The 13,010-nt window shown below is 38.5% G+C and overlaps 1 protein-coding gene across 3 annotated transcripts in view; it reads left to right on the top strand.

Annotated features, from left to right (window-relative positions):
• Window positions 1-12,808, top strand: part of LOC109622797 (ATP-binding cassette sub-family C member Sur) — a 253,803-nt gene extending 240,995 nt beyond the window's left edge. The window contains exons 26-28 of one of the 3 annotated variants that reach the window (XM_062850772.1): window positions 4,139-4,430; window positions 4,505-4,701; window positions 12,448-12,806. In XM_062850772.1, coding sequence (XP_062706756.1) covers window positions 4,139-4,430; window positions 4,505-4,701; window positions 12,448-12,699 — 741 coding nt within the window. In that variant the 3' untranslated portion in view covers window positions 12,700-12,806. Of the gene's footprint in view, window positions 1-4,138; window positions 4,431-4,504; window positions 4,702-12,447 lie in introns of all 3 variants that reach the window. The other 2 variants (XM_062850771.1, XM_062850774.1) reach the window with 2 other exon arrangements.
• The last annotated feature ends 202 nt before the right edge of the window (window positions 12,809-13,010 follow it).

The following is a 13,010-nucleotide window of genomic DNA, read 5'->3' as shown; positions in this document are numbered from 1 at the left end:
GTAATTAGGAACGATGAATTTGTTTCCATGCGATGGTGCTCGTCTTTCTCATTTGAACAAAATAATCAAACAGGAAGTTTTAAGGAACTAAATTACTCGATTCGCTTACAAAAACTTCCTGTTATGTTTGACTACAATCATGAATTCAGTATAAGCAAGAACTACATTGAAAGTTTCATGATGTGATGAACTTTGAGATGAAGTTGGATCTATCCTAGTTGAGATTTAAAACAAAAGATACAAGGATAAAAAACAACAATGTTTGACGATCATCGTGATAATGCTTTTAAAACAAACAAAGAAGAAGAAAACAAATTGCATCCTTTGAAATTGTAAAATTACGTTGAACTAATCAATAAATTGTAAAGGAAATGCTATGACAAGACAACCCTTAAAAAACTGACTGAAAAATAATTCACATGGTCAAACACATAATATAGGTAATAGGAAAATAAAAATTCTTCCATTTCTTGACAAATCATATATGGGTCATTCCATATGAAGTGACCGAGAAAATGTGAAAACTTGCAACTGACCATCACGGATTTGAACCAAATTTGGTTGAAACATTTGTTTAGATGGAAAAAGGAAAAATCCAAATTTTGGTGCCGATCGGATCACCCCTCGGCCCGTGGCAGCACCCCTCGTTTTGGCCGATATGAAAATTATCCTCTCTTTCTTTTATTTTTATCATTGAAACGATTGCACCTACACATTTTCGACCTTCGGCTTTTTTAAAGGAAATCGTTCAGGGAATTCAGAAAAAATATTATTTTTTTGGTACAGTGTTGCCAGATATCATATTTTTCAATTTTAAAACTAAAAATCGATTTTTCTCAAAATACGTATATTTTGATTTTAAAAATTTTGATTCCATCGTGTTTATCAGACGTTTTTCTATCGAAAAAGCTTAACTCCCCAAAGTAATTTGCGTCGTTCCTGAGATATAGCGTTTTTAAGAAAAAATATTCATTTTTTTTCATATAAAGTATCATATAAAATCAGGTGCAGTTTATGAATTCCGCAAAAAAAAAAATGTTCGATGCCATACAAAGACGTTTTGTGTTGATTTGAAAAATATCAAGTATAAAAGGGATTAAAAAAATGTTACAGTGTTGCCGGTTCATCAATTATGAGTCTATCGTAATGGACTAGCATAACCTGTTGAACTAAAAAAATGTATCTGAGATTGAAATCATCAATTCTAAACAAATTTCATATATTTTAACATTATCTGAACAGAAGTTCTGCCAAATATGTAATATTTATTGTAGAAATCTTAATTTTACTAGAACATTAGTATGAAATCTAATTAACAAGCCAAAAGTATTTTTTGATTTAGGTTTAGTACATTTGGCAACATCGACGTAAAAGATATTCAGGAAAACTTTTGATGAGTGTTTTTATAAGCAACAGTGCTGAAAATGTAATTTCGATATAACTACATTCAATGACCCACAGCTAATTTCAGAAGCTGAACCTGAAAATATGGAATATGATAAAATATTAAGTATAATATCCTTTGGAACTAGATAATATTAGATACTACACATCGTCGCGCAACTGGTAGCTCAGATTTCGGTATTTTTATTTTATATTCGAAGATCCAACACCATATAAAAATCGCTGTAAAAATATCTTTTGATTGATTTTTACGGCAGTGTTGCCAAGTATGCTAGTATTTAGCGGAAACGCAAACAATAGGTGCGGATATTGCGTTTACTCTTACTGGATTGCCGAATAATAGATCATGTCTTTTATTGTCCCAGGCAGAGAAGTGAAGAACTGTGTTGGTTATTGTGTTGTCTATTGATGTGATTGCATATGGTATGAGTTTTTGTTTGTTCTTCGTGGCGAAGAATGAACAAAAATTTCTGAGTGAAATGGATTAGTGGCGTTTGCTCCCTAGAGCCTACTTTTCTTAGGCTTTTTTTGCATGGAAAAGAGATCGGTTGTACGCGAATGTTAATTCCGATAAATCAAATCGATTGTTCGATCAATTATAGGTGACTCCCAGATCGACAATGTATAGTATCATATTAAGGATCGGTATATTCGCCTCACTCCATTCATATTCACTCCTTTTTGCTGAATCGAATCGAGAAAGATGCAGCAAACGGATTGTCGTGATCAAGCACGTAACCCCATCACCAGTGGAAAGCCATGCGCAAGTTGCTTGTCATGGATATTCGTTGCCGTTCGTCGCAGTTTTGATCGCAAGCGAATGAATGAATGGTGAATGGTGAAGAATGCTGGTGAGTGATCGAAGTGGCTGCTGTCGTCGCTGATAAGCAAACACACAAACTAAAGCGACAATCGTTCGCTGCGATTAACCATGGAGTAGCAATTATGAATTGTGTTGCCATCTATGCTCATACTGATGCAGTGTTGCCAAATGAGCTCGTTATGTATAAAAACAGAAATCATTTGTTTTTATTTGGTGTTATCTATTTATGAAAGCTTTTGTGTAAATTAGATGTTTACAATAAAAATGACTTGTGTGGCAACACTTCCATCTACAACATTGTTAAAATGAATTAAATGACAATTGAAATGAGTTTCACAATAGATACATTTTATATTTTAACAATTTATCCTCATCTTTTCCAATAAACCATTTTTTTTATTGCTAACTATCAAACTAACAATAACTGTCAATTATCGGGTCATTTTGTTAGATAGGACCATAAACAAGAAAACACAGACAAACAGACGTAACATTGGAAAAAATTCCAACGACCACGGTTTTAACGATCTTTTTAAACTTTTATATCTTTCACAACCAGAGGTGCGCACATCATTTTTCTAAGCGTTAGACGTTTCACCTAGTGTGAACTAGGCGATGGATTTTCGCGAAAATTTTTCTAGGTGTTACGTCTGTATGTCTGTGAAGAAAAGGTCAACAGCAGGGGAGAAGATGTGTATTGTTTTTATCCTGTTCACACATCTTGCAACACACATGGTGCGCAATTTCAGAATAACCTGTACATTGTCAAACACTTGAAGGTTAGGTTTCATGGTATAATAAAAAAGGTAAACTGGCAACACTGTCACAATTTTTTTAATCCTTTTTATACTCGACATTGTTCAAATCAGCACAAAACGTGATTATATGGCATCGAACAATGTTTTTTTTACGAAATTTATAAACTGCACCTGATTTTATATGATACTTTATAAGAAAAAAATGAATATTTTTTCTTAAAAACGCTATATCTCAGGAACGACGCAAATTACTTTGGGGAGTTAAGCTTTTTCGATAGAAAAACGTCTGATAAACACGATGGAATCAAAATTTTTAAAATCAAAATATACGTATTTTGAGAAAAATCGATTTTTAGTTTTAAAATTGAAAAATATTATATCTGGCAACACTGTACCAAAAAAATAATATTTTTTCTGAATTCCCTGAACGATTTCCTTTAAAAAAGCTGAAAGTCGAAAATGTGTAGGTGCAATCGTTTCAATGATAAAAATAAAAGAAAGAGAGGATAATTTTCATATCAGCCAAAACGAGGGGTGCTGCCACGGGCCGAGGGGTGATCCGATCGGCACCAAAATTTGGATTTTTCCTTTTTCCATCTAAACAAATGTTTCAGCCAAATTTGGTTCAAATCCGTGATGGTCGGTTGCAAGCGGTCGGTCACTTGGCGTGGAATGACCCATATGTCGATGCGGTAAACGCGTAACTGTTCAGCGAAACAATGTCGACGGTTCGATTCTCGGAATAGTCCTGGATTTCAAAATGCTTTCTGATATATTTTTATAAAACCATAGAATGCTTCGTTACAAAATAACATCTGCCATCATTGGCTCTTCTTGGATTGGTGTCTTCTCCCTGTCGTCGCTGACTATGTTGCGAAGCTTGCCCCAATGTCCGGATAGATTGATGATCAGAAATTAACTTCCCGTTTAAGAAATAAATAAAAAATGAATACTTGAATGCAACAGTTAGTCAGCGGGACACTAGCCCGCACGATGACCAACAGAGAAGACACATCATCTACCGACGACGACGCCAGCACTTGGTGCCATGCAGTTTTCGTTTTAGAGTGCTCTCCTCCTTTCGAAAGAGACTGGTTTTTCATTTCCGGGGCGTGTTTCCCTATACATTTTCTTTTCTCGTTTTTCGCCGCAGATTGGCATATGCGGTCGGACCGGCAGCGGTAAATCCTCGCTGGCGCTGGCCCTGTTCGGTGTGCTGGACATCGTCGGTGGGCGGATATTGATCGACGACGTGGACATCGGTACCATACACAGCGATGAATTACGCTGTCGACTCTCCATCATTCCGCAGGATGCGATGCTGTTCGGTGGAACGTTGCGGGAAAATCTGGACCCGCGGGGGCACTTTAGCGATTTGGACCTGTGGAACAGTCTGGAGATGGCACAACTGAAGGACATCGTGGTGGCGCTGCCGGATGGGCTGGGTGGGTATTTGCGCGATTTGTGACTTTTTCGAGATGAAAGCTGGAGCTCTTAGGGACTATTAATTCAATTGCAGACACCAGGATAGGCGAAGAATCGTCCACTTTCAGTGCTGGCCAGAGGCAATTGTTCTGTCTGGCGCGGTCCGTGCTACGCGGGTCAGTTTGTCTGGTACTGGACGAAGCCACTTCGTCGTTGGATACGGAAACGGAGAAACTGATTCTGGATGCGGCCGGAAAAGCCTTCAAAGGACGGACGGTGCTCACTATTGCGGTAATTAATTTGTGACGTTGTTTGATTTTAGTGTTTTTTTTTTCGTAAAAAAAGATTCTGCTATAACGAAGCAATACTTTGAATTTTAAAGAACATACCAATTCAGTAACTTTTACGTGAGTGAGTGAGTGAACCAGCAACCTATTCTAACTCACATACTAGCACATTTACCTAATAACTTACTTTTCATCCCACTCATCAATCTATTCACTCCCATCTTACTCACTCGCCAACTTTTCTATCCACTCACTTAAACACTCTCAGACTGATCTCATTTGATTAAGAAGCCACTTTATCTAGCATCTTCTATTTTATTTTATTGGTTTGATAATAATTCAACAATTTTGAGCTTTCAATAAGCAATTTAAACTGGGTTTCAAAGAAGACGTGTTCGTGTTGGTTTTGTGGCTAGACAGACTGTCCAGTGTCCACCATGCATTGCAAGCATATGTAAAGGCGATGGTCTAGCATGACAGTAGATTCAACTCCCAAAAAATAAAGAGGAACTCAAGGAGAGTGCTGCAAGGGCTGGTTTAGTGGAGGTTTAATCAAAAGTTTTATAAGAAGCCGTAAGGGGTTTGGGGTGGGGGTAGGTTTGGTCACGAAGGAGAAAAAGATAAGGATTAGATAAGGGATTTGAAAAGCTGTTTGAAGGAGGCCTGTATACATTTTTTTAAAAGAGGAAACATGAAGTTATAAGTAATTATTATTATTATTAGCTTTATTTACGAGGCTTTCAGCCCTAGGCTGGTTCGCCTCGGTGAAGTTATAAGTCAGGCTTGATAATTCTCCTCGAAATCAAAAGAGTTTTGCAACATGCTCTAGAGCGGTGTTTTGCTTCTGCCTCGTTGTGAGGGAGCGAACGAACCCCAAACAGAGAGGCAATAAAAACTGAGCGAGGAAGAGTTGAGCGAAAAAAGAGCCGATGATTATTTCGGGTTTTTGAGTGCGATTTTCGCCTCGAGAGTCTTTCTATACGGGAGTGAAACTCCCGAGTGCTTTTTGAGAGTGAGTGGGCCCATATAGCCGAGGCGGTAAACGCACGGGTATTCAGCATGACCATGCTGTGGGTGACGGGTTCGATTCCCGGTCGGTCCAGGATCTTTTCGTAAAGGAAATTTCCTTGATTTCCTTGGGCATAGAGTATCTTCGTGCCTGCCACACGATATACACATGCAAAATGGTCATTGGCAGAGGAAGCTCTCAGTTAATAACTGTGGAAGTGCTCATAGAACACTAAGCTGAGAAGCAGGCTTTGTCCCAGTGAGGACGTTACGCCAAGAAGAAGAAGAAGAATGGACGTCCCAGACAACCAGAAATCGTATAACATGTTACATAAGATGGTAATGTGGAGGCCATATGCGTACATGCCTCTATTTAGGCGCATGTAAAATGTACGCATATCGCCTCCACTTTAATATCTTATGCAACATCTTATACGATCACTGGTTGACTGGGGTGAGAACCACAACAAGCAATTATGACTGTTGGACGAACTCCTCGCCACGCGACAAGCTCACACTCGGTGCTGTTGGGGATTTGCGTTGTGATTTCTGAGTTTTATTTTCACTCCTCAGAAAATCGCCGAAATCGCTTCCTCGTTTTCTCGCGAGGGAGTTTCTGTCATGGCTCTATCGATTCAGCTCAAATTTTGAAGGTAGCTTCTGGGGGTCGAAAATAACTGATTCAGGAGGTAAGACGACATTCGAAATTTTTGTTTTTCATGTAAGTATGGGCCACCCTAAGGGTCATGTGCAATAAATATAGCTGCCCCAAGTTTCAAAACAGTAAACTGATAGAAACACGGTTAAAGTTTTATCACTGTTTCTTCGTTATAGGCAAGTGTTACAAAAAAACGAGGTGAATTCATCAAGATAAAGTGTTAATAGAATGAAATCAGTGAAGTACTAGATTTGTATTAATGAGTTGAGTTTTTGTATGGTGGGTGGCTTTGTTTGAAGGAAAAACTGAAAAAAATATGTGTGTTTGGGGCAGCTGCGATGGGGACCGCGATCGGGTTGAATTGTTCGGCGAAACAAAAAACGAAAAGTGACGCTTGTTTGTGGCAGTTGCGATGAAAATCTCGGTCGCGTTGCATTGTTCGAAGGAATTGCACATTTCCCTTCCTCGTGAAGTGATAACACTTGGTAGCGAATAGTATTGCAGAAAATTGAAGGAGTTAAGGAGTGGTTGCGGTCATCCGACGACAGATTTTTTTTAACTGTATTAACGAGATTTTATCCCTAGGCTAGTTCTCGGGACCTCACATTTTGTGAGTTTTGTCGGGAGTGGGATTCGATCCCAGGTCCTCGGCGTGATAGCCAAGTGTTCTAACCATCCAACCAGGCCCGCTCCACAGACGACATGAAACTGGATGAGATCATTCCGAGTTTTTTTTTTCTTTACATACTAGAAGAAGTTGAGGTAATTTTGCCAATGCGTTTTCATGAGGACTCCTGGAGTCTGTAATATCTGCAAATTAATCTTGTAGTTCTACGGCTGTCGATCACAGGTAACACATGGGACTACTCTTAGTAAAATACATAATTCGAAAATAACTATCGAAGCTTGAAAGTTTATTCTCCGTATATTCTAAGTTCAATATTGTGTGAAACGCGCGACTATTTCCGTGAGTTTTCTCGGTAGGAAGATGGGGACGTGAATATTGAATGCAAAATCAGAAGCGCGCGATGACTTTCGAGGGATAGTCGGTTTTCACGGTAGTGTAAACGATCAATGCGGTGACGCGTTTAATATAGAACGATCGTTGACGTATGTGCATTACCCTTACTATCGCGACCAAATAAATCATAATCGGGATGAAGACCGTTTCGTGTATTTTCATATAACTTGTGGATCATATCACCTACCAAAGGTGGCTCCAAGATCTACACCTTACCCTACCCTGCTAACAAATACTCCTTCCCGAGACAACTGCAGGGATGCTGTGGATTCCACGGTTTCTAGTAGCAACGATTGTCGGACTAACATTCCTTCCCCTTTCCCGATGACCGTAAGGACGTGGCCGGCGCCGTTATTGACTTTAAAATATTGAACTCTCGATTTGTGCACATTGAGAGTGTGTAGCTAGTCCCAAGCACCATTCATTGGATCTCTGTGCACCTTCGATTGTTCATATCAATCACGGAGTAGCAACTACGATGTGTACGGTTATCTTTGCTTTGCTTTGCTTGGTGAGAAGGTAAATTTCCTGTTTCTATAATGGAATGGTTCAAAAAGCGTGGAAAAACTCTGGTGAGATCAAACCAAATCGGTATCGCTAAGTCACATACCAAATGAAAGCTAAGGATCTCCTTTTTCATTTAATCCTTAAAGGGAAATGTTCCACCGGGGGTATAGTCCTTAATGCTTCACAGTCCTCGTTTATAATTTTCATTTCGCATTCATAATTGCTAACAGCTTTAAACACTTCACTGCTCACTTCTCACTACTCACTTCTTACTCCACTTCCCACACACAATCCTCATTCTTCTCTTTTCAATGCTCACTACTGCGTATTTCCACGTTTCTCATTTCTCACTTCATCGCGTTTCTCACTTCATCACACTCCACACTCTTAATTTTTCTCTTTATTGCTCTCTTCTTACTCTTCGCTTCTTACTTTTCACTGATCACTTCTCGCTATTTACTTTTTACTACTCCATACTTCTCACTGCTAATATTGTACTACTCACTTCTCACTCCTCACTCTTCACTGCTCACACCTTACTACATAGTTCTCATTTCTCAATCCTCACTGTTCACTCCTCATTACTCACTTTTCATTCTACATTTTTCACTCTTCACTACATCACTGCTCATTCCTTACAATTCTCATCACACTCTTCACTGTCGTCCATGCAGCACTTTTTTATCATTCTTCCTTTTTAACCCTTTATAAGGCAGTGGCAACTATATTGCCACCTTATACACATATTTTTTTCCGTACGTTTAGAAAATTTTTACAACTTCTGTTTTAACTGATGGACAATTTAGGCCTTTGTGAGCACTCATGATTTTTTTGAGCCATAACAAATATGAATGGGCTTTTTTAGAACAAAATTTTTCTCCAAAAACTGCAATTTTTGAGTGCATAAAGGTTTATAAGCTCGAATGATGGGGAATGAAAGGCCTTTGTTTCTTTTACTAGTGCACAAAATTTCAATTTGATTGCTTCATTACTTTTAGAAACTCAGCCTTTTGAAAAAATGTACTTTAATAAATGGGCATGTACTAAAATTGCCATATCGTTCAAAATAATTGTCCAATCGAGTTCAAATCCACACAAGTAACTCATGAATATTAGGGCAATAACCTGTCAAAAACTCAGCATGATTGATAAACGCATCACAAAATAACAACATTTCAAACTTTGTTGACAAAAAGTTGAAATTTAGACCATTTTTATCATACAAAATCGACCATCGAATTTTTTGAAAATAAAAACGTTTTTGTTCATTAGACCACATGTACTTTATATCCCAATGTAGAACGAGTGGATTCCGTGCCTAGATCTCTCGGCCTTATAAAGGGTTAACTATTTGCTGCCCACTTTCACCTGTATCTTATCATTTTAAAATGTTTACTTCATTTTGTTTTCATTCATTTAGTTTAACATCAATTTTTAGTTCAAACTGAATCAACTAAAATATGCCATAGTACACTGTTATTCATGGCTGTCCAGATCTCTTTCCACCTGATGCGCCCACCTTGCGCGCTTTCCAGGTTTCCTTGTACCTTCCGCATCTTTGCGAACACTATTTATGCTGGGTTTTTGTCTGGCATTCTCGTAGAGTGCAGCGAGCGAAGGTACATCTTTCGCCACCACACACCGGTCTCCTCTTGGTTCTCCTGCGTTTCGCCGACGCTTTTCGACTTTCTATTGTCGGGCCGCCATCAAACCGGACGTCGCACAATCAAGTCGCGACGCGACCCAACTCGCGACGCGACCCAACTCGCGACTTTTTTGGATCATGTCAAAAGTAGTGCGCATCCTTTCCGTTGTTGTCAGCAGCACAGCGCACTAGATGCGAAATAGTTGCGACACTTGTGGACAAGTGGCAATTTTTAATTAAATGTCTGTCTTGATTCCAACCGGATAGACAATACCTAGAACGTAGTACCTAATTTTAATTATTTGTGCATTTCTACATTGAGCTTAAGTTTTAATTTATTTTTGTGTTTAATTACATGGTTTAGGGGCAAAACGTCGAAAGACGTTGAATGCCAAAACGTCGAAAGGACAAAACGTCGAAAACGAGTAATCTAAGCCATTTTTTTCAGATGGACTTGGTGGTCTAGTGGCTACCGCTTATGATTCGTATGCGGAAGGTCCTAGGTTCAATCCCTGACTCGAAACGCTTGTAGTCATCACATCCTTCCCCTTCCCCACATTGACCAACAACCAGCGGGGTCAGTGGTTTAGTAGTAAGCATGGTTGCCTCTTCCCCAGTCGGTCTAGGTTCAATCACAGTCGACGCCGTCGGTATTTCTGAGACAAAAATATCTTATCACGCCTTCCCCCGGATAGGAGGTAAAGCGGTAGGTCCCGGCCTTCTGTTGATGGGTTCGATATGTAGGCTATCAGGTGTGTGTGTGTGTGTGTGTGGATGTCTCCCTGACGTTGAACTACAGCTGATGCCGAACGGTGTCGGCTGGCCAGAAATAAAAAGATCTGAAACCTGAAGTGGCAGGCGCCATTGTCACTCATAGATAAAAGATCACCATCACTCACATGATGATGATGCCTGCTAGTCCCCGGCAGCTATCTTATTGGTTTTTTGTGTGAGTGGTGCTGATCTGGTAGTACAGGAATAGCTTCTACGGGCGGTCACTTAAGTTCAAACACAGCTAAAACTTGAACCCCACACTCAGCGAAAAAACTAACGAAAGTCATCAAAATACCTTATGTTTTTTGCTATAAGTAAAACTTATGGATACCATAAAAATACCTTATAAAAATTGATCGTGCTTGCTAGACAAATTTCATAAGATAAACTTAAGAAAAGGACAAAAAAATCTTAAAATGATGCAGACTGGATTAGATTTATGAACGTCAGGATCATCGAGCCCGTGTTTTATCCACACGGCTACCGACGCTTGGGAATACCATGTTGCTGAACATAAATAAAAGCCAAGCTGTGAGACGATTCTATGTCATAGAGCGACCTTATGAAATTCATCCGAATCATTATGAATTATTTAAAGGCCGTTTCATAAGTTGGACCTTATGGAAATCTTAAGGTGATTTAGCTGAGTGCATTCATTCAGTTTTCGACGTTGTGTGCTATCGAAATTTTGGCATTCGACGTTTTGTCTTTCGCCGTTTTGTCACCTATCCTAATTACATCATTGGGACAATACTAATCTGTTGATGAGAACTTATAAATGAACAAATGAGCATTTTGTACATGGTGCATTTAGCGCGCAGGTGTCAGCATGTAATTAGTTTTTGGTTTAGCCGACCCTTGCTGCTTCACGTTTTAGGCAAGTCTAGGGTGCCAATGACAATCGACTTTTCAAATTTCAAAAACGGGTACCCGGGTAGACGTAAAATACTGACGATCAAAACATGATATTGGTTTGATTGATATAAGAGATAAAAGATCTGAAAATAATATCTAAAAAATGTTCCTGGAACATCTGAACAATATCAAAATTTGAAATTTTAAGATCATACGAATAGCTCGCTGCTATTGGTTAGATCTTACAAAATCTAAATATGATTTGATGATGATGTTCCAGGAGTAAATTTTTGATTTTATTTTTAGATCTTTTATCTCTTATGTCAATCAGACCCATATCACTTTTTGATCTCCATATCAAAATATGCTATTATTGAGCTCTTTTCCTCTACTCGGGTAGTGTTCAAAAGTTTCGCCTCCTCAAAACAAGTTCCTATGCAAAATTTCAACTCAATTGGACTTCGCTAAATGTTTGACCAAAGCTATCAAAGTTTGGCTGTTTTAAGACACCAAAAATATCCATGTATTTTTGATACATGTGATACATGAAAATTTCGAAATCGATTTTTTTTTGATGCCAAATGCCTTAAAAGTGCATGAAACGTCGAGATCTAGTGTTATCTCAAAATTGTTTTTTTGAAAAAAAAAAATTTTGGACTTTGAAATGGAGGATTTGAATTAAGTTGCTGAAATATTCATGGCAATATTTAATACTGGAACATATCTCATACCATCGTTGGCAACTGTTAGCATACTATATGTCATATTTCGTTAGGGTGGTTCACTAATTTTGCATTAGGGTGAAATAAGATAATAGTATTAAAAAATCTATAGCATAACCGTAAGTCATTTTCAATATTGAATGTATATAATATTTCATTAGGGTGGCTCATTTATTTTTAATTAGAATGGATCTTTGAGATGGAAATTAAGAACAAAAAAAAATCTGGTAGTCATATTTTTGTATAGTTTGAAATCATGATCCTTTATTGGCATGTAACACTTTGTTAAGATATTCCTAGACCAACATGTGAAAAGGGCGTAAAACCCATTGCGAATTTCTGCTTCTCCTGTCCCTCCTAATTAATCTTGCATTTTTTTTTACCAGTAACAGATACAGGGGATAGACAAAATGATCGGGACAGGTAAAATTTTCACATTTCCAAATATGGTCAAATAGCTGTAACTTTCTCTTCAGAATAAAAAAAAAAAGGTTAATCAAATTAAAAGATCAAATAAACTAACATTTCTCTCTTTACCTGTGTTCTCTCCCATTCGGCAGCATCGATTGCACTCGTTGTTCGATTACGACCGGGTCATCGTTCTGGAGCACGGTAGAATCATCGAAGACGGTTGCCCTCGGGTTCTACGGAGAAAACTGGACTCCAAGTTTGCCACCATGCTAAAAGCGTCCTCAACCGAGCAGCATCACAAACAATCAGTGGAATCGGAACTTCGCCAGAAGCAGCAACAGCAGCACAAAACATCTGTTTGTGAAGAAGAGCAGTGTGATGAGGGCGAAACAAGTGTTTAGTTGTCGTGCTCGAAGCTGTGTTCATGTGAATTAGAGAGTAAAGCAAAATACCCTGTGCCTTGATGTCTTCCTTTAACGACTAGTGGAATTATTTTAAAAGTAAATCGTTTAATCTTCAATTCAATCGTAGCAAATTAACGAAATAAAAATAGTAATAATCCTTCATCTCAAACCGCCGGTGTTGTTAATTTATCTTTGAAAGGCATCCTTGACGACAACTGGTTGACTTAAATCGTCACCTGTAATAGGGCAGTGCATGAAATTAGCTCCTTCTCTTTCACTCTTACAGAAATTTTGTAAACAACAAGGCC

The sequence above is a fragment of the Aedes albopictus genome, chromosome 2, assembly GCF_035046485.1.
Source record: "Aedes albopictus strain Foshan chromosome 2, AalbF5, whole genome shotgun sequence".
NCBI lineage: Eukaryota > Metazoa > Arthropoda > Insecta > Diptera > Culicidae > Aedes > Aedes albopictus.
This window is presented reverse-complemented; position numbering and strand designations above follow the sequence as displayed.